At 36.1% G+C, this 19,953-nt stretch overlaps 1 protein-coding gene across 9 annotated transcripts in view; it reads right to left on the bottom strand.

Annotated features, from left to right (window-relative positions):
- The window catches only part of STAG2 (stromal antigen 2), an 88,714-nt gene that overhangs the window by 11,216 nt on the left and 57,545 nt on the right, over window positions 1-19,953 (bottom strand). For 2 of the 9 annotated variants that reach the window (XR_003993102.2, XM_030497165.1), the window contains 14 exons: window positions 19,800-19,870; window positions 19,303-19,390; window positions 19,121-19,201; window positions 15,784-15,876; window positions 13,190-13,364; window positions 12,636-12,775; window positions 11,419-11,520; window positions 9,271-9,419; window positions 8,594-8,722; window positions 8,044-8,249; window positions 7,466-7,655; window positions 7,267-7,380; window positions 5,696-5,822; window positions 5,273-5,350 (listed from right to left, as the gene is read on the bottom strand). Coding sequence is in view for 8 of the 9 variants with exons in the window: in XM_030497165.1 (XP_030353025.1) it covers window positions 5,273-5,350; window positions 5,696-5,822; window positions 7,267-7,380; window positions 7,466-7,655; window positions 8,044-8,249; window positions 8,594-8,722; window positions 9,271-9,419; window positions 11,419-11,520; window positions 12,636-12,775; window positions 13,190-13,364; window positions 15,784-15,876; window positions 19,121-19,201; window positions 19,303-19,390; window positions 19,800-19,870 (1,743 nt within the window). In the remaining variant the exon portion in view is untranslated. Of the gene's footprint in view, window positions 1-518; window positions 2,440-4,290; window positions 4,708-5,272; window positions 5,351-5,695; window positions 5,823-7,266; window positions 7,381-7,465; window positions 7,656-8,043; window positions 8,250-8,593; window positions 8,723-9,270; window positions 9,420-11,418; window positions 11,521-12,635; window positions 12,776-13,189; window positions 13,365-15,783; window positions 15,877-19,120; window positions 19,202-19,302; window positions 19,391-19,799; window positions 19,871-19,953 lie in introns of those variants that run through there. The other 7 variants (XM_030497166.2, XM_030497168.2, XM_030497160.2 and 4 more) reach the window with 7 other exon arrangements.

Below are 19,953 nucleotides of genomic sequence, written 5' to 3'. Positions count from 1 at the left end.
GGACTATATACAGTATCTCCAATGTCTGAACCAAAAGCATTCTGAATCATGTCAGACAGAAGTTAATAGGAAAAAGAAACCAACAGGAAGGCTATTGATACACCTTTAAAAAACAGAACACAAAAATAATTAAGCATTGATTTCTTGGCATGTAAAAGTTCTATACAAACTTTAAAAATTTTATTTGCAGGTACTAACCTCTTGAAAAGCTCACTCTGTATTTACACTAATTCTTTTAACAAGTTTATCTCAAATTAAAGCATATTTAAAACAATCATGATTGCATTAACTTTTCTACTTTAAATTATTACCCAATTAGTGCTTTATTCACATTTTAAAAACTTGTACAATTTATTACAAATATAAAACAGTGCAGTTTTTCATACATTATCCCAACTCTGAGACAAACACTTAAAAGACATGGAAAAAGATTTTGATTTCTATAAACATAACATTTGCATTACTCATACCCCTTTCTTCACTGTCCTCCCCTAACCCCGATTTAAAAAGATCAAACATACAACATACTGTAGGTTTATTTTTATTCAAAAAGTTACTGTCTCAAGACATAAATACAAATCAGAAAACAGTACAATTAGGACAATAGAATGTGGAGGACAACAGGTTAAGGTAAATATATAAAACATTTTTAGCTGGTTGAAAACAAAGCTGTAAGAACTGCTTTCACAAAGAAACACTCCTTCAAGAGTAAGAAAAATCAACTTAAGTTTAAAATCATATATACAGTCCTCTCAGCAGTTCTATTAAATGCAGTGGTGTGAAAAACAATATAGGCAGTACTTTTAGACATGAGAGTATTTATTTATGTAAAATGAGTTAGGCAGATCTAGGTTTGAGTTTGTTGTTACCCCATGACTTAGTAAAATAATTATATTTTATCATGATCCTTTAGATAATCTATGGTTTTTGGCTACCACAGCCGAATGTTTAATTTCTGAGTCTAAAAACAGGAAGCCTTTTGTATTCACCCATTTGGGGAGATTCTTGTATTGCAAGCATATTAAGGCATGGAATGATTAAAATAATATACCTCAAGAACCGAGAGACAACTGACAAAAAATATACATATGTAATATAAGTTAATATTTCCTTTAAAATGATGTCTAGCTGCCTAAGCCTTGCAAAATGAGTCGATGTCAAAATGGCATAGATCCACTTTCTGTTTTAGACCAAATTTAATTTATTTGTGAATGGACACAAAATGAAGTTTAAAGCTTAGCTTTCAAAGAATATTATGGGTTGTTTATGAATTTCTATTATCCAATCTAATTTACATACAGAGGAAATGTACTGTAACCTGTTAGAAGTATCTTTAACCTGAAGACTGCTTGCAAAGACAGATAGATAAAACAATATAAAATACAAATTTAAAAATCATTTTTAAAGCATGAATTCTCATGCTCTTCTATTTTTAAACATTGTTAAACTTTCAATATATTTCTGAAACCTCATAATTTTAAGTTGGAATTTAAAAGTAAGAAAAAACTAAACAAACTGCGCAATTATAAAATCAGCACCAATTTATATATATATATAATTTTATTTAAAATTTAGATCCCTATTCCCACACTCTAATAAGCTGTATAATTTTTGTTTAGAATTTTTCTGCAAACATACTACAATAAGCTTCTTTTATTTGGAGACAAAATACAGTGGCACTACTGGAAGGAATTTCACAACATTACATTTTTCTTAAAGGACAAGCAAACTTTCAGGGTTGGTAATGGGCAAGCATGACTGAGATCTGTTACCTTCGGGTAGTTCATAGTTTATGGACCTTTCTGAGAAGGCTAGCAAGAAGCTTTTGGAATAAAAATGTGGTTTAGATTAAGAAGCTGTTAAAATTCTGCTTTATGTATTTTTTTTTTCATGATTAATTAATACAAACCTTCTGTGGCTGAAGTTTGCATTTAATTTAAAATACTGACACTCTTCTGGTTCTATCACTGTGAGAAAACCAATCCATCTAATATTTCAGTTCATGGATGTAAACAGCAATCCAGCAGAGCTCATGATTATTTAGTATAGCCAGCAAATGTATAGAGAAGGGCTCAAATCTGTACCAAACACCTCTCAGACTGTTAGATTCAAACTCAGAGGGAATACTTCTTATGAGCCAGAAATAAACTGATAGCACATAAATAAAATATTGAATTTTTTTCCCAACAAAAAGTGTAGCTTATCCTCAATTTGTTTACTTGTCCTTTACATTTCTTTTTATTTTTTCAGGCAAACAAAACTGCCCCTTCAATGCACTTGATCTTGAAAGCATGTCATTCTCCTTAGAGAAAAATCTGTTCAGAATTTCACTGTATCTACCACAATTTTGTATTGAAAAACTTCCTCTTCCACTTAGAAAATGACTTCACCACTGATTTATTTGCTGCTCTGGTATTAAAACATTGACACCCCAAGAACCTAAAAAAAAAGTTAGAAATGGTGTCAATTTGTAGTCTACTACACATTTAACAGAAACAAAGCAATTAGTATATGATTTAAGATTAAGACACTTCAAGATACGTTAAGGCATTGTAAGTTTATTTTTCTTCCAAACCAGATTCACCACACTTCTGATTTATGTAGTAATATGAAAAGGGCACCTTGTTCTTTAGAAAATATTTTTCCCCCACTTGAAATTAGCTAGATCCGGTAGGAATGTGGTAAAGACTGTGCTTTAATTATTTTGGGTAGTAACTGCAAAATAGTTTTTAGTTAGTTTGTCTATCTTGGGACTTCTTTGACAATGGCATTCTATAGGTCTTAACTTAAAATCAAGTTTGTAGTTTCCAGCAACTGTCTGGGACAAAAGAGTCTACACGCTGGCTGCTGCTGCGTCTGTGTTCACAAAAACAACATGTCAGCCTGCAACAGTTAGCCAGGACACAAGCTTAGTATTTCCTATTAAATATATTAACTCTGTCAGGAAGACAGTGGGGAAAAAAAAAAATAAATCAAACAATAATCAGGTAAAATGAAAACAGTGTCCTTCAGGAGACTGTGATTAAGTGGGAAAAAACCTTTCCTGAAACAAAGAATCGGTTCCCACTTCCCATGTAGGAGCAAGCCATACAGTTTTCTATGCCAATGGAAGCCCCAGAAGATCCAGATCCAGAAGACTCTGACTGTCCTAGCTTTTATAGGACTTTATGAAATCAGGAAGAGCCATGAGAGACTTTATTTCCCCAAACCTTAACCCTGCTGTTCACATTTATCAGTTTATAAACCAATTTTTACTGTTCTTTGTATTAAATTCACTTTAGATGCACCACATAATATAGCAGACTAAGACACAACTGCCTCTGGTGCCAGCAATAACTGGACACATCAAAAAAATGAGAAGACAGACTGAAATTCTGACCATAAACCATGTGCATCTGAATAAATTAAACAGCTTTATTATGTCTAGGCCTATTAAAAACAAGTGCAACAAATCCAAGAATTATGGACCTCTGAAATTAGTTATGTGAATAAAGCAAATTAACTTTATTCTGAGAAGATTTTTTGCATTTATGAAATTGGGGTTTTTTACATTTTAAGCACTGACTGATAAATTCAGTTCTGATTTAACACGGTTTCATGTTGCCTCCTGAACTATTAGCAGAGCTTTCCCCATTTAGGTAGTTAAAACTAATTTTGGTGGGGTTTATGCTAAAGAGCAGCTGTGTTCTGCGATGCAGCTGTTTCCTGCAGTCCTGCTTCCAGGATCACCCTCCTGCCTGCACCCTACCTGAGAGGGAGGTTTGCTAGATGATGCCCCCTTGACCGTACCAGCTCATTCCAGTGCAGCACTGCTCCCTCCTTGCAGAGGGCCCGTATAGAGCTTGTTCTGCTGCCACATATGGGACCAGGCCACCGCTGAGCTCGCAGCCCTGGCTCAAGAGCCTGCAGAGCAATGCGACTGTAGCCGGCTGCCATCATGTGGTAATGCTCCCACACTGCAGCTGAGGACTGCCTGGCAAATCTGGGCTCAGGAGGGGTGGTGGTGAATGAGAAATAAATAGGAAAGAAACCTAGCCAACAGTAAACTTACTAGAACTAGTCTTAATTAGTTTTAGAAACCGAAAAGCTGAAAGGTTTCTCAAATCAATGAAATGCACCTATGGAAGACCAAATTTTCGGTATAGTCAGATTAGAAAATGACTGGTATTTCACAGATCAATTAAAAAGCAAGAAGGGGAAGGGAAGAACTATTTTAAAACAGAGCGTCAGAAAACAGGTGATTAACTTTCTTGGTGTTACTTCAAGAACAGAACACACAACAGCCAGATGCACAACCTAATCTGATTCATTACTACTAGCGCAAAGGCCTACTGGTACAAAATGTATGGATTTGCATTTAAAACAGCATTTAAGACTTCTTTCTCCCATAACAAGAACAGGTTCACACTGCAACAATGCTGTAAAAAAATACGTAACTGTCTTCCAAATTCCACCAAGCTGTCCAAGATTCCCAGGAAGCCTTGTTGCACTGTCCTCTGCTGGCTTGCTGTAGCTTGTTATTTCCAGTGTAATTTTGTACCAGCTACACAAGGTCAAAAATGGCTGCATACATTACAAGTGGTTCAAGACAGAAGGAATCCCTCATGCAGATTTTTTAAAAGAGAATAGAGACTGCAGATTTATCAAGTCGGAAAAAAGGGCAACTGCAAGCAGAAACTACAGACTTCGGATGTTTTGGACCTAAAACTTTATATGGAAAGAAAAAATACCTCTCATCTCTATAAACAGATATCTGTATTATCTCTATTTTCTCCATTATCTTACTTATGCACGAAAAGTAAATATGCCAATTTTAAAAAATATATAATATATAAAAAAACACCGCAAAACCATCCAATGCTGACAATTGGTAATGACATCAGTCACTCAGCTAAGCTCATCACAACAGGAAACTTGCCTTTAATATAGTGTATGCACAATTTTTTTTTTATTAAGCTCTTTGCTACCAACTTCTGCAGGGGTTTTTTCCATACCAGATGTGTTTTCTTCTCAAAGGCTTTTGATTTTTACATAGCTACATAGAAAGTATTAAGAACAAAAATCCTATAAACTTGCAAAGAACATTGACTGTCTTAGAATTTATGAAGCTGAATTACAGCATAAAGTATTTCACTGACTGTACCAGTCTGCCAAAATAAGCTAATGAAGACAACCTAAAGATTGCATTCTTTCCATTTAAAACTTGAAGTAAGTGAGTATTGTAACTCTATGGCTGATTTTACATTATTTTCCTCTACATAAGTTAACCTACCGATTCATCCATGATTGAAGCGGGGTCAAAGAAATCTGGTTTTAGTTCCGTTCTTTCTCTCCTGTTCTTTGATGGTGGCTTTAGAAAGCAAGCAAATAAACATGTTAACTGTAATTTCAGGAAAAAAAACAACAGTGTTTTTAAACTGTAATAAATGAAGCTGAACTCTCAAGGGGTAAGAATTTACAGGGGATAAATGTTCATCTCTCGCATTGTTATTACAGGAAGTGTTCTTGCTTTTTGTATGACAATTTGAACAGATGGCACTTGTATAAAGATAGTGGCACAGCCATTTAAGAATGCACAGATTGACAAGAATGATTTTTGTTTCACCAAAACAAAAAAATTGATTCAAATACCCTACTTTAAAAGCAGAAATAGAAAAAATCCAAAATCCCCTAAAAAGACAAGTAATTTTCTTACTAGGTCTATGTCCATGGTGTCAAAATCCATGCCTTCATTGAGATCTTCAATCCGTCCTTCTGATGACATCATCACATCTTCCACAATTGGCTCTTCATCATCTTCCATTAGACTTGTGCCACGTCGACTGAAATGAAATGAAGCATACTGTTTAGCACTAGATCAAGTTAAGTTTTATCTCAATATTTAAAAAGCTAATGTTCAATAAGTAACTGCCAACAAGTGACAATCCCATTAGATAGAAAAGAAACTAAGTAATTAAATAAAAGCATAACTACTATTAAAGAAAGCTGGTATTTAACCAGCTAAAAGATTCTAAGAAAGCAAGGGAGAACAACTAACAAAGATCATCCCTACATGGGTATTCTAAGAGGCTGCAGGAACAGATAAGCAGATCAAAACCACACTTAACTCAGATTTCTATGCAAGTATTTTTCCTCAAGTGAGAAAGAATCTAAGATTCACCACCTAAAGAAAAATTGTTCCTGCCTTAAGACAAGGCAAGGAAGAATGTCTTAGCAATAAAGTGGATGCATAAAGCCATTTTCAGACATTTCCACACAGCCCTTTATCCTCTCTCCTCACAACTTCTACATGCAATGCCAGAACTTAGAAGAATAGCGAGGAGTCATTCTGAATTATAGTGAACACAAACTATGTTACATGAAGCACTGGTATTAAAGAATTAAAAACAAGTAGGGGAAAGATGTAAAGCTCGTCAATATATATGCCTGTAGTTTTAGTTTACAACTTGTACTTTTCTTCTGTAGAACCACATAGTTTTATTGAAGCTGAGAACTTTTAAAACTAGTCTTCCCCTCCTCAGCTAAACTAGCTCTGGTATGTAATTTCATTAGTGTGCATGTCAAAATGCACACATGATGAATCATAATGGAGTAAATGACACTACAGTAAGAAGGTACGACCTCTGAAGGACATTCATTTAAGAAACATGAGACTGTCTTTTATCTATGTTCACAATATGGAGAACTTCACATGGTTTTTGTGTGTTTCGTTTGGGAAGTTCTACAAAAACTGGTACTACGGGATTCCTCTCAACACTGGTGTCAGTTTAGGTCAGACAAAATCTGCATCAATCACAGAAATGCTGAAGACAGCAGTTCCTTTCAAAGGAACCCTAAACTTACAACCCAGAATTCAAAGCAGAAAGAAATACTAGAATTAAACTAAGCAGAAACTTTCTGCTCCACACACTGAACACCTATTATAAAGCTCATTTTTAAGGTTCTATTCTAAAAATGATTCTGCAGTTCTACATAAAGATGTGTCATGTATATTGATTATATATTCCTGCCACAGATAGCATTCAGTTCAACGACCAGGATCCTTTATTATAAATTTCACTACTATTTCATTTTTCTGTAATTTAAGTTCAAAAATAAGCAAGAAATTAAACTGACCTATTCTGCTAAATTATCATACACTTTCACAAGTTTTAAGACAAAGGAAACCATAAAATGTATCCCTCTTAAAAGATACAGGAATAACACTGCACTTAATAAACCCTCCCCTCCCCAAACCACTGAAGGACCATTCCACTCTCAACTCACATAGCGTGTTGCAAGTTGGTTCTCAGCTTGACGTAGTTCATCGCTGCCCTCTCCTGTTGTTGTCGCGCGGCTTCTTCCTGTTGCCTTTGAGCCAACATCCACGTTACTTGCGTGCTTAAAAAGACCATTATTCTATTTTAAACATGAACTGGTTTTGTGTATGAACACTAACACAAAGCAGACCTACTCATCTACGTACTTGTAATCAAGTGGAGCTTGGTGGTGTTCGGGCTGCATAGGATAGACACCCATATAACTTTCTTCGGGTCGCAATCTCTTGGGCTCCCTCATTATAGTGGAAGTAAGCTGAGGTGTCTGCATCATGACTGGTGTGTGCATTGTCTGCTCCCTGTTCAGCCACATACTGTCACTACTGCTGCTTTCTTCAGCTGGAAAGCAACACAGAACATCAGTAAAGTTTTTCAAACTAACCTAAAGTTCAAAGTTTAAACATGACTACTTTTTGCCACAAAGTCTTAACATGTGCCCCAAATGGCCTGGATTTACAACCACTGGCTAGAGCATTTAAAATACTTTTGTATTCTGTCACTTAATGCAACATAGTGCATTTATTTCCTTTTGTGAATCAGTGTTATGTTATTAAGCCTCTTCAAATGAATAGTTTTCCCAGCAAGACACATAAATGCATAGAAGATAACCTGTTTTAAAAAAATACATTAAAGCATACAAATTCACTCAAGCTAACAAATAAGCATTGACATGTGTAGTTCATATGGATATCTACTCTAGTACATTTTAAGATGAGAAAAGTTCTACCTTCAGGTACTTTCCGTTTCCCTGTTGCTGGCTTTGTCTTCTTATTTCTTACTGTAGAACCTCGACTACTAATTCCACTAATCACTGACATAGTATCATCATCGCCACCAGCTAATAAAGAGTTTCTGTAGGACATGAGAGGAAGCCACACATCTTCTCTTCGTAGAGACATCTGAAAGGTCATAAACTTCTCCAAGTAAACATACCTTTAAATGGAAAAAATAATTACAAGGATGCAAAATATCTGTAACAAGACGTTAACACATCAAGATACATAACTACTGAAATTAACATCCAAAGCTCCTCATCTAGTTAACAAAAAGGCCTGGCAACAGCAAATCCAGAACACGATTTCTGTTCATCCACCATAAAATAACAAGAATAAATGCAATTTACCCTCTGTGATTATACTTGAATGCATTAGTGCAAAATTATCTTGATGTGCCAGATTCCACTTTAGGTGAATGCAATACATGCCAATACGTGTTTATTCAGATGCAGCTTTTATGATTATCATTACAAATATTAAGAAGAATACGAAAATACTTACACTGTTCTTTTGTCTTGTCTGAGAAGTTTGGAGGAGAACTCACTCAGAATATCAAGAAATGCCAAATTTAATGGTGGGTGGCTCTCACCTTGTGGATTAGGCTCCTTAAAAGCAAATTCTATGCCATCCCTAAGAAAAAATTAAAAATGAAGTCATATTAAGCACAAACTGAAGAGAAAGTTCTAGGCACTGGGAGCTATCAAAATTGAACACCTTTCTTCTATGTCAAGAAAGCAATGATTTCATGTTTGCGTACTCTGGCAAAAAAAAAGTAAGCACTATTCATTATTTGAATCTGCACACACTCTGTCATGACGCTTCTACCTTGCATTTCAAGTTTTCTGCATAAGTCCAACACAACCCACCACTAATAATGCAGTGGGGATCAGTTCTTACTGTTATGGGTAAGAGATTAAAAATACTTTTTCATGATAGCATCAACACTTCTGTCCTTTAAAGACTTATACAATGGTGCTGAAGAACATCAATATTAGTTATCATTTGGGTTTAATTCAGGCACAAAACTGCAGTCATCTCCTAATTTATCAATGGGCTATATCATCTCCAGTGCTGATGCATTTTGTATTAGCTAACTGATTTTGAAAGACTGAAAAGATATTTTAACATTTGTCAAGAAGCATTTACGAAAAGGGAAGTAATACAAAGCACACAATTACTTGTGTAACATAGCAATAGCTTCTCTTGTTTTCAACTGATCCAGTCCAAACGTTAAAGCAAAACGTCGAGCAAGTTCCTTTATGCCACTGAATGTTGGTGATGATCTGTCAAAATTATAACCATTTTCTTGAATCATTTCATTGAAAAGCTGTATGAAAGGAAAAGGGAGATTTTCATTTATTAAAAGATTGCCAAACTTTGGACCAATCAAGACAAAGCTAAGTTTCAGTAAAAAAGAGGTTTAGAGTTTTTCTCTTAATTCAACAGCCCCAAAAGATAAACACGGAGGTTTAGAAAAACCAAGTCAAGGCTTTGGAAAGCCAAGTCAATGCTACTCTTCAAGAGTCTACATTTTAGAGTTAACCCTTGAAATGCATACTGTCCTCTGCACACTGTCACACTGTAAATATAACAGTTTTTCAACCACTACTAATTTTTTTTTTGTATCTTTTCAAAATACAAGAATAATGGAAGAAATTCTACAATGAACACATGCTTTCAAAGAAGCTGCCAAAGACACCAAAACCTTTGCCACTGGGGATCCGAATTTCAACTATTTATCAGTAGTCGGCAAAGCTGAACACTCTGAACTTCATCTTTTTTTTTTTTAGCTTCATCAATGCTTTTCTTATCCTGCTGAATTTTACTATAATGACCTTCAACAATCATTTTTTCTAGTATTTTCTAACTCTAAAACACTTGCCCTTCATGCTATTATGTAACACAGAATAAACCAAAACCAGACTAGAGCTATGAACATTAGCTTAGTTATTCCCTTTATCCACTATCACTTTTAGTATTTCTTCTCTGGTTAGTTTCCTTTTTAACGAAGTTTTCCTGAAACTAGGTACATGTTTCAATTTATGAGGGTTTTTTCTATATGTTTCTTTTGTAATACTTGGGTCCCTTCATGTTACTATTGTTATTGCCACATGAGAATTGTGTAACTGCCTCCTTGCTTCATGTGTAATTGTACTTAGAACATTCACTTTGTCTGCCCTTTAAAATCTAAGAGGCTGGTTATTCGTGAGACAGAAAAGACTAAGAAGGATAGTATTTACCCAATATCACAAAAAATTGTGAACTCTGGTGAAAAGTCAGCAAAAACTGTAGGAGTATTTAGTTGCCCATTTTATGCTGCAGTTCCACCAGCTACAAAGTCACACTGCTAAAAAAGGAAAGGCTTCATCCTCCCTGGTATTGGCAATATCCATACAGATAAACCAGCTACGGGGCTTAATTAAGGGCTTTCTCTGGCCACTTCTCAACCAGGATCAGTATCTAGATCTACATCCACTATGTGGCTCTATGACCTCTAGTCAAAAAAAGAAGAGGTGTGAGGAAAGAGGAAAAACTGGGGTACACTTTTCCTGTCAACACTAGTTCCTTTCAACAACAGCAGAGATCTATGTTGGATTACAGTGATTTGCAGAGATATGGCTTTATCGTTCTGATCCTGTAAGATTCATGCAGATGGTTCATGTGAGCAGATGAATCCGACTCTGACCTCGACTGAATTCATCAGGTCTCCACACAAACAAGCTCTTTTACTGAAGAGAGCATTAAATCAAGTTTTAATTTCAAAGATGGGTGAAGCCCCTACCAAACATTAAGAAATACTGAATTACTAAAACTTCTCATTACTTCTCAGAATAGTTTAAAATCAAACCAAACCAACCAACCAAAAAAACCCCAACCGCCACCCTCCAAAAAAAGTCAACACAAAGGGAGGGGAAAGGGGGGGAACAATCAAACAAAAAGAAAACAACTACAAATAAAAACCAAACTCTACCGCAGAGGCAGGAAGCATTTTCCCTTGTTCATGAGTAAGTGAACCACCAGTTTCACAATACATTTCTGAATACGTGACTCTTAACTATTGCTTTAGGGTTAAGAAGGTATCACAGAGTTACATCCATTTCCTATTTATGCGCCTCTTGCATGCACTTTGTGCTGCACAGTATTTTGTAAGTATAGGAAGACTTCAGGCAGTTTTTCAACAGTTGCAGAAAATGTGTTCCAGTTCAGACCTATTTATCCCTACCTTCCATAAGAATTTCCTCATTAATACCTCACACTAGCTATTAAACAGGACGTTACCTACAGGATGGAATTACATGCATAAAAATATTGTAAATGATTCTTACCTGCTGCAAGCTAAGAATAAGTGTTTTAGCACACTGGATTTTGTCTATCTGTCTTGTTTTACTCATTGTTTCTTTAATAATATCACCATAGTCATTGTAATACTAGGAAAAAATAAAGAAAAGATTAACTTTCAATTTTAGTTGCAAACATTACAACTACTGCATTCTTCACAAAACAACATCTAGGATTTGCTGTTTAAAAAAAATTTGAAGACTTGCAAAAGGAAAAAACCTAACATGTTCACGATTAGATCATCAAAATGTTATCCTAAACCACCTCCAAAATGTTAAAAAACCCAATAAATATCCAGTTCACACTCTTCTTGTTAGTATTACTTTAGAGGCAGAATGACCTATTTATCTTCAAGGCCATGACACATTGGTTAATAACATCTGTTCACCCCTTCAGGGTACAAGATTAGAATCTAATCTTTTTAGTAACTCCTCTATCTCTGGTGGGGAGTTTTCAGTTTTCTCTGCTGAAAGGAAACACTAACAGATAGTGTCATAGCCATAATTTTTCCAGTGAAGGGAGCTGCCTGTTCAGTTCTGTCAGTATGTCAGGTTGAAGAGAGACCCAATTATTTCTTTAGAGATTCAAAATACACGTAGGGCACTCAGACAAAAGCAGGCTGCCCAAATTTCTAAGTTAATCACCAAGGAGCAAAGCTTTATTATGTCCACAAAATGAGAACTCATATAATTGTGCAGCTGTGAATCCCAGGAGCCAAGCAGGGGGTTTTATATTCAAATAAGATAAAAACAGACGTAAAAACTGGGGGGAGGCAACTCAAAACATTTTTCTTTTTTCTCTTCTACAAAGTTGAAGCTGAAATTACTGGATGAGGCTAGACATCATGGAGTTGATCTTTGTGAGAAGACTCTCAAAAGGCCTGCTACACTAGTAACTGAATTAAAAATATACCATTGATCTGGATAAGAAAATACGTCTATTAAAACAATGTAAAAATAATTACCGGGTTTCCTTCCTCCCTCCCCGGTAACACACTGGAATTGTGAAACTAATCTCAGTCATTTTTTTCCTTCATATGGAAAAAAGAATTTTAAGAGGTCTACAAACTACCAACTCCATAGGTTTGAATTCTTCCATTCTGAACCAGTTACTTCGCAAGGTAGAAAATAAAAAATAATATGAAATCCACAGCTACTGTATTCTAGTAGGTTTATGAAGCATCACTACTAGGCTTCAGATTTACCTTCATATATTGCTTGAAAATGTCTGCAGCTGTATTCATTTCCACCACAGTATATACAATGAGTTTACAGAAAGCTGCAAGTAGATTTCTTCTTTTGTGCAATGCTTCAATTTTGCTAGCTTCATCATCCTGCTGTCCATCTAGAAAGAGTTCAGAACATGAAAACTATAAGGTTTCAATACTTCATATTTAAGCACTCATATATGAAGTGATGTGGGCTAATGGTCAGGATTCTGGAAAATCAAGTCTCAATTCTGACAGCAGTGCACTTTATTGGCCTGATACAGAGACATATATATTTTGTGTCTATTGAACTAAAACTTTACCATGATTTTCCTACATGTCGGCAGAACATAAAATGCTTTAATTAGCTGCTGACATTTAAAAGACAAACCTACCTCTGTGCCCATGAACACCTCTCGATGCCTGAGGGAAAAAACAAGAATGGGGAAAAAAAAAACCCAACCAAAACCACAAAAAATAAAAAGCACAGGCAAATAAATATTTCAGTTGGAAGGCAAATAATATAAAGGAAACATAAGTTTTGTACAAACCTGCACTATTATTATCATCATCCTGATCAATGAAGACATGATCTAAAATAAAACTGAGCAGTTCAGATTGCAATGAAGAATCAGGAGTGTAAACAAGTGGCTCCAACATGTCACGTCCTCCTGTCATGATCTGATGACTGAAGATCATCAACACATCACACAGAATTGTGAAAGCCTGTTAAAAAGAAACCTTAGTGAATACTTGGAAACTGGATTTTATATTTCCACGTAACAAAATACTTAGAGCCCACACATACATACAGGCCACTTAAGTCCAAAACAACTACACAGGCCCCCTGGAAGTCAGAATATGCATAGTTTCTTACAAGAGGCTGTTGTACAAAGACTGGATCTCCAAATAAAAATATTGCACAAATGAAGCCCATTAAGTACCAAAACATTGTGAGATTAAAACATGAGGAGCCTGAAACTCCTAAATTCTGCCTGATGGATACATGAGGTCACCAGAGAACTTTGTGGACACCACCACAGTACTCAACCACATTTGTAAAACATCCAACAACTGAGGTTATTCAATCCCTTTAAATCCTAACGTACGTCTTGCTTCCAAAAAAGCACCCACCTCTTCATTTTGCTGGCTAACTTGTGCATCTGACCTGACTGTACTCCACCTCCCTGGAATATTAAAACGTATCAGCACCTAGACTGGCGTTCTTCAAACTAACAGACCAAGGCAACACACTTCGCAATGCTGCATCTCATCTCTTGGACTCTAATCTCTTAAGTACTTCCATTTTAATGAACAGATCTGTTCTCTAACTCCTCAAAGCAAATATTACTAATTTCCTGGTCACAGAATTACATATGCTCCTCTGAAGTCCCTTTTGCCCTCTCAGGGGATTAGGGAAGGAAAGCAGAACCACGGCTCTGGTAGCCTCTGTGACTGAGGCAGCTGTAGTTTCTAGAGCATTCACCTGAGTCTGAGAGTTACAGTTTTTTAGAGACCTACTCAGAGCTTTAGTAATTTTTGTTATCTGCATTTCACACCCCACACCTTGTGATCTTCACACTTGATAGCTGACAGAACATGTCTATTCAGTTCCAGGAATATGCTGGTTCTACCACGAGTTTCAAAAACTGCAGCTGTGCCACTCAGTGCACCAGATTTTCAACTTCAAGCTCAACCAGGTTACTATTACCATCAGCAGCAAAAACACTCCTGGCTTTCTGTTAATTAAAAGTATACCCAGAAGACAGCTTGGTCCTTCCCCCATAGAGAGACAGTTGGTTGGTTTGTTTTTTCATTTTAGCATTCTAAAAGTTGTTAAAGGAATTTACCTGAAATTAATCCTGCTATCAGTAACCCGGGGTCTTCACTGGAACCTGAGGCTCCTGTGAGTGTCCTGGCTAGAGAACTATTTGACCACAGGCTGGAAGAGACTCAGCCCCTACAGTTTAAACTCTTCCTTGACCCTACTGCCCTCAGAACAAGACAAGTATTTCCCAAGGTGATATCTCAATTCTTTCTGAAACAGAAGAAAGATAAAAAACACCACCCAAAACCTTCATGCCTCCATTTTTCTTCCAAAAAGCCATGACATTTGTCCCCTGCCTGAAATGTCAGGCACTGCTTGCAAGCACTGAATACCTACATATTTTATGTCTGAAATATCCAAGAACTTAAGTTCCAGGTAGAACTCTCCCCCAGAAAGTACAACTGTAAGAAGGACTGACTATAAAACCAGAAATGTGAAAGCTGCTAACATCTCTTCTGAGCAGTACATCACTCTTGTGGCTTCCAAGCATTTGCTGGAATGGTCTCCAAAGATCTCTGAACAATCCTGTTAACAACTGACCAGTGTATGAGTGTACCCAAGGGTGACCACAAAAAAGAAATGTAGGTTACAGTGCATATGTCTGCATGTATGAACACAAACTCATGTTGGGCACCCAGTATTTTTCTCCCGATTCACTGATCCCCAGAATCCTGGGACTCTGAAGAACTGAGCAATACATTCTGCATGCGGCATCATGGTGAAGGAGAGCGGACCGGGAAGTTGCCGCAGTATGGCCTCACAGGTTTACAGAAAGAGGAAGAAAGTTGTTTTCACAGTTCTTGAGTGGATGAGCACATATGTATCATAGTAAAAATGTGAGAACAACATAAAAGCATTCAAAGATAGAACTAAAAAAGTAACTTGTGTCTTTTAAATAGATGTCCCTTTTCCAGTTCTGATTCTGTGAATCCACAATGCGCTCCTCCAGAGGTGTGTGTCACGGCCACCTGGTAAGCAAGAGCTTTGATATGGAACTCTCCCACCAGAAGGCTTCTATAGAGAGCCTGCCCAGTCATTGCTTAAACAAGTAAACAAACCCATCTTTGAATAGAAGCTTATGCTGCCTAAAATTAACAGAACAAATCAAGTTTAAATTGGTTCTGAAATCCTACCTAAATTACCTAAAGGAAGGCAAACATGCAAGTACACTATGTATTCACACTCAAAGGTCATTCAGCCTCAACATCCAAGAAGCACCACATTCCTCCAGAAGTACTAAAAATATTAGAAAGAGGAACTTTTCAACTGCTTTAGAAGTCTGTTAGAAGACTACAAGAATGAACAACAGTCACTAACCTGTTCCTTAACAGCAGTGTTTACATTGGTCAGGTAGTGTTGACAGATTTGACAGAACACTCTCATCTGCTTCTTTAGACGTAGAAGATCCTCCTTTAAAGAGAAGGATTTCATGTAACAGGTTTGCTTTTACAGTTTTATAATCACATTTAGCATATGCATTTTCACAGAACTATGCGCCACAGACACGGAGTTGCAATATTCAAGGTCACGGCATTATTTTAAAATCACTATTACAAATAAAAATAGCAAGTAGCAATTTCCTCAATTTTATCATCCTGTGTACTGCAAAAAGAGATGAGAGTTGGGATGAAAATGGTAACGTTAGTTACTAAAAAATAGTAACACCTCCCCTCCCCCCAAAAAAAACCCCACAAATCCCACACCCCCCCAAAAAAACCCAAAACAAACAAAAAACCCAAACTAAAAAAAAAAACAACCACTAAAACCAATCAATCAAAAAAAATCATACTAATAAACACTCCAAACCTACAAAAACCCCATCAACACACCCCCCAAAACCAAACAAAATTCCAGAGCATAAAGCACTTTCTCTTTAAAATACCTGTATTCTCAACCTAGAGGATAGACTTTAAGTAGCTGTTTATAACTAGAAGTTTTAACTATAACAAGGCTACGTGGCATTATTTATTTTATTTTGTAACTCATTGCTTGGGGATAAAAGGTCAGACCAGAGCTGGGGGTTTCTACCCCTCTTCCACTGGAAAAAGAAGAAGATGTAGCTTTGTAAGTGTTGCAATAACTTCCAGAAAAATAGATTACTGAGCAAATAAAGTATCAAATTGGTACAAATACCATCCACGTGTGTGGCACAGTTGGTGTTACTCAACCATGTGAAGATTTTAGCCCATGTAGAACGGGGGAAGTCATATTACAAAAGACCAACTGTGTAACCAGCATCAGCCCAGACAAAAGAAATACCCCTGAGCAGTTTAAAAACTATTCACACTATCTAAACCAAACCAAGTGTCTCCCCTCAAGGAAGCAGGTAACACACTGGTACAACACATTATTTAATCTCAATGGGAATCAAAACGGGAAACAGCTGTTTCTTGACTATGAGTTTAAGTCTAATATGATTTTAGAACACATTCACTAACACAAAATCTTTTCTCTCAACATTTACCATTCAGATTACTTATACTGATGTGACGAGAATTACACACGGGATTATTCTTTCCTTTATAAAGAATTACACATTTAAATTTTAATAAAATCTGAACTGTTTAGTCCCTTATTTTAGCAGCCTAAATTATGAAGCTAATTCCCATACTTAGTCAACATGTTGAAAACCAGCATGCAGTCAGGAACTGTCACAGCAAAAAAACCCAAACAAAACCAACCAAACCAAAAAAAACACAACCCACACAAAACTTGAGGCCCAGTACATTTCTGTCACTTCTGTTTGTGTGTTTCAACTTCTTTGCTGTTACGTTCCAATGGCATTGAACAGAAGCCAATGGAACCTCTGCACGTACCTGGTGTATTTGGCAGCAATCAAGCAGTTAAATATAATAAAACAGGCTTAACATCTGAACCACAACTATGAAAGCTCTAATTTACCACATTTTATTATACAAGAGTAGACAACAGTCTCAATAAAGGACCACTTTTCAAATAAGTTCTTTTCATTCCTGCTGAAAGTACTACAGATTACATTTTACTGCGAAATAGCTAAATTAATCTTCATCTGTAACCTAACTTTCCACTATTTAGCTCTGCTTTTGCCATCAGGCTTGTGATAAAGGTTTAATCACTAATACAACAGACTCAGACTGCTGATTACCCTTTAAAGAATAAGCTAACAAAGCCTCCCAATCTTCTCCAGATCCTTCACTCAGTAAGTGGTTCTCAATAATCTATGTATCTACAGCAGGCATTTTAGGGTTTGGAAATGCTAAAAGCCATTAAACCCCAGATGGGTAAACTAGCTTAGCCAGCCAGTGTTGAAGAAGTTCACATTTAACACACCTTCAGACTGCAATTACTGAACCAGTAAGGCCACATTTATTCATTGGATTAATGAAAACTTAACATGATAACAAAAACTAAAAAGAAACATTATGACCTCACAAAGGTGTTCTCTGTTATAAGAAATAGTACAAGTTACAAAGCATGCTTCCCCATTCCCGTATCTACCAGAATTTCAAACTAGCATACCCTATAAGAACCAATTTATACATCCTCACATTAAGTTTATTATAATAATGGATTATTAATTACAAATTGTAATTTGTATATTATGAATTATTAATGCCATTAGTTCTCTTTGTTTTCTCCCTAATAAATTATGACAGATGCCTACAACTATTTCTTAAGTATGGCAATCCAAGTGTTGAAAAAACCTGAAGAACATACTTATTTCATCTCTGATATAAAGGATGTGTTATCAGTAACTCCAATAACAAAGTGCAACTCCAGCATAAGTTTCCAATGAAAGAGCACAAAATCTACCCTTCTCACAGTACTGTAGAAGGCTTCCAGAAAAAGTATGTTTGATTATAAGGTTTTTTTAGTTAAAGAAATCAAAATGTTTCAGCACTTAAACTTCATTCTAAACTGTCTAGCCTTTCAAAACCCATCTTTCATTAGGCAGTTCACACAGCAAACCACCTCATCGCCCTCTTCAAGCAATGCCGTCCAGTACAAGAAACCTTAATCCTTCCTCCAAGATTTTTCATGAAGTGAAATTAGAAAGATGACATTTGCCAGAGCTTTGCCCTTCAAGGTTGCTATACATAGACGCAGAACAGGCCCTCTTCTTATTCCCTGAGAAAGTCTGAAATTGAACTTAATCTTTTCATGTCATTTAAAAGACTGATGAAGAGCTAAGTGCCACTGCAACATACTGAGCAGTAAGAATGCTACAGCAGTGTGCAAATTCTTTTATCTCACTGACTTGTCACTGATAATTCAGAGTTTGCAAAGAAATTCAAGCCCACCTCGTGAGAGTAGTAAGACTGACTATACTGTGTTTCTTAGTTGGCATTCTACCCCTCCCTAGCACTATTACTGTGCCAAACTAATAGGTATTGCATTTATTTACTAAAATTACTCTAAAATTCTGTCAAAATAAAATAGTAATAATGTTTAAATAATAAAACCATAACAATTGTTATGGGTTTAAAAGTCAACCATTCCACTACTGAAGTTATGAATTCTGAAGAACTTATTAGAAAAGCAGATTAAAGCAGGTATCAGTATTAAAAAAAAAAAATAAATCTTAGTCTTCATTAATTCCATTACAGTTCCCACTTGATGACACTGCAGGTACATACAAATGTTTATTTACTAATACAACTGCAACAAGGCATACCTTTGTGGAACTGCTTTCAGTGACTTTTGCTAGCTGCCAAAGGATTACATAATGAGTACACTGCAGTGCATGAATAACAATCTGAAATCAAAAGAGAAAAGGCATTACATGACAGAGGCCAATAAAAGACAACAACAAAAGCTATTTACTGTTGTACCTATAGAACATATTTAACTACAGACCTGTTCTGGCATGTCTCCATTTTCAATGCCGGTTTTCAATAACTTGTAGTTGCAGCCAAACAAGTCCCATCTTGATAGATCATGAGCACTGGGAGCATTAGAAATGAAGCAAAGATGTAATTTAACGCCATTTCTGCAGTTTGATGTTAACAACTACTACAAGCTTAACTGGTCTAAAAAATAAAACACCTAAACACCCCCCAAAAAAGCCACGAATACCCCCCGAAACCTCAACAAAACACACTCCCAACACCACAAAAAAAATTATACTGAACATTATACCAAAGCAAAAAATAAAACTAGATTTCAGTTTTGTATATATATAATCTTCATATATTCAAAATGCATCATGTTCTGCATAACTCTTCATCATTCACACTAAACAACAAAAAAAAAATCCCTCCAAGTTGTATTAAAAAGTTGGTAACAAATTAAAACCAAACAAAACCACCACCCCCCAACACCACAAACCCTGACAGATGTTTGCAGAAGCCTACTTGTGAAAAGCAGTGATTCTCTTCAGTGTTGACAAGACTTGATATGCATCATCTTCATCAGGTTCCTCCCCCTATTTAATAATCATATAGTAAGATATCCTACGCAGTGTACTACACAAGCTAGGGAACTTTAGATTGTCTTTTAAACAAACAA

The sequence above is a fragment of the Strigops habroptila genome, chromosome 9 (assembly GCF_004027225.2).
Source record: "Strigops habroptila isolate Jane chromosome 9, bStrHab1.2.pri, whole genome shotgun sequence".
NCBI lineage: Eukaryota > Metazoa > Chordata > Aves > Psittaciformes > Psittacidae > Strigops > Strigops habroptila.
Note: the sequence above shows the minus strand (reverse complement) of the source record. Positions and strands in the feature narration are given on the sequence as shown.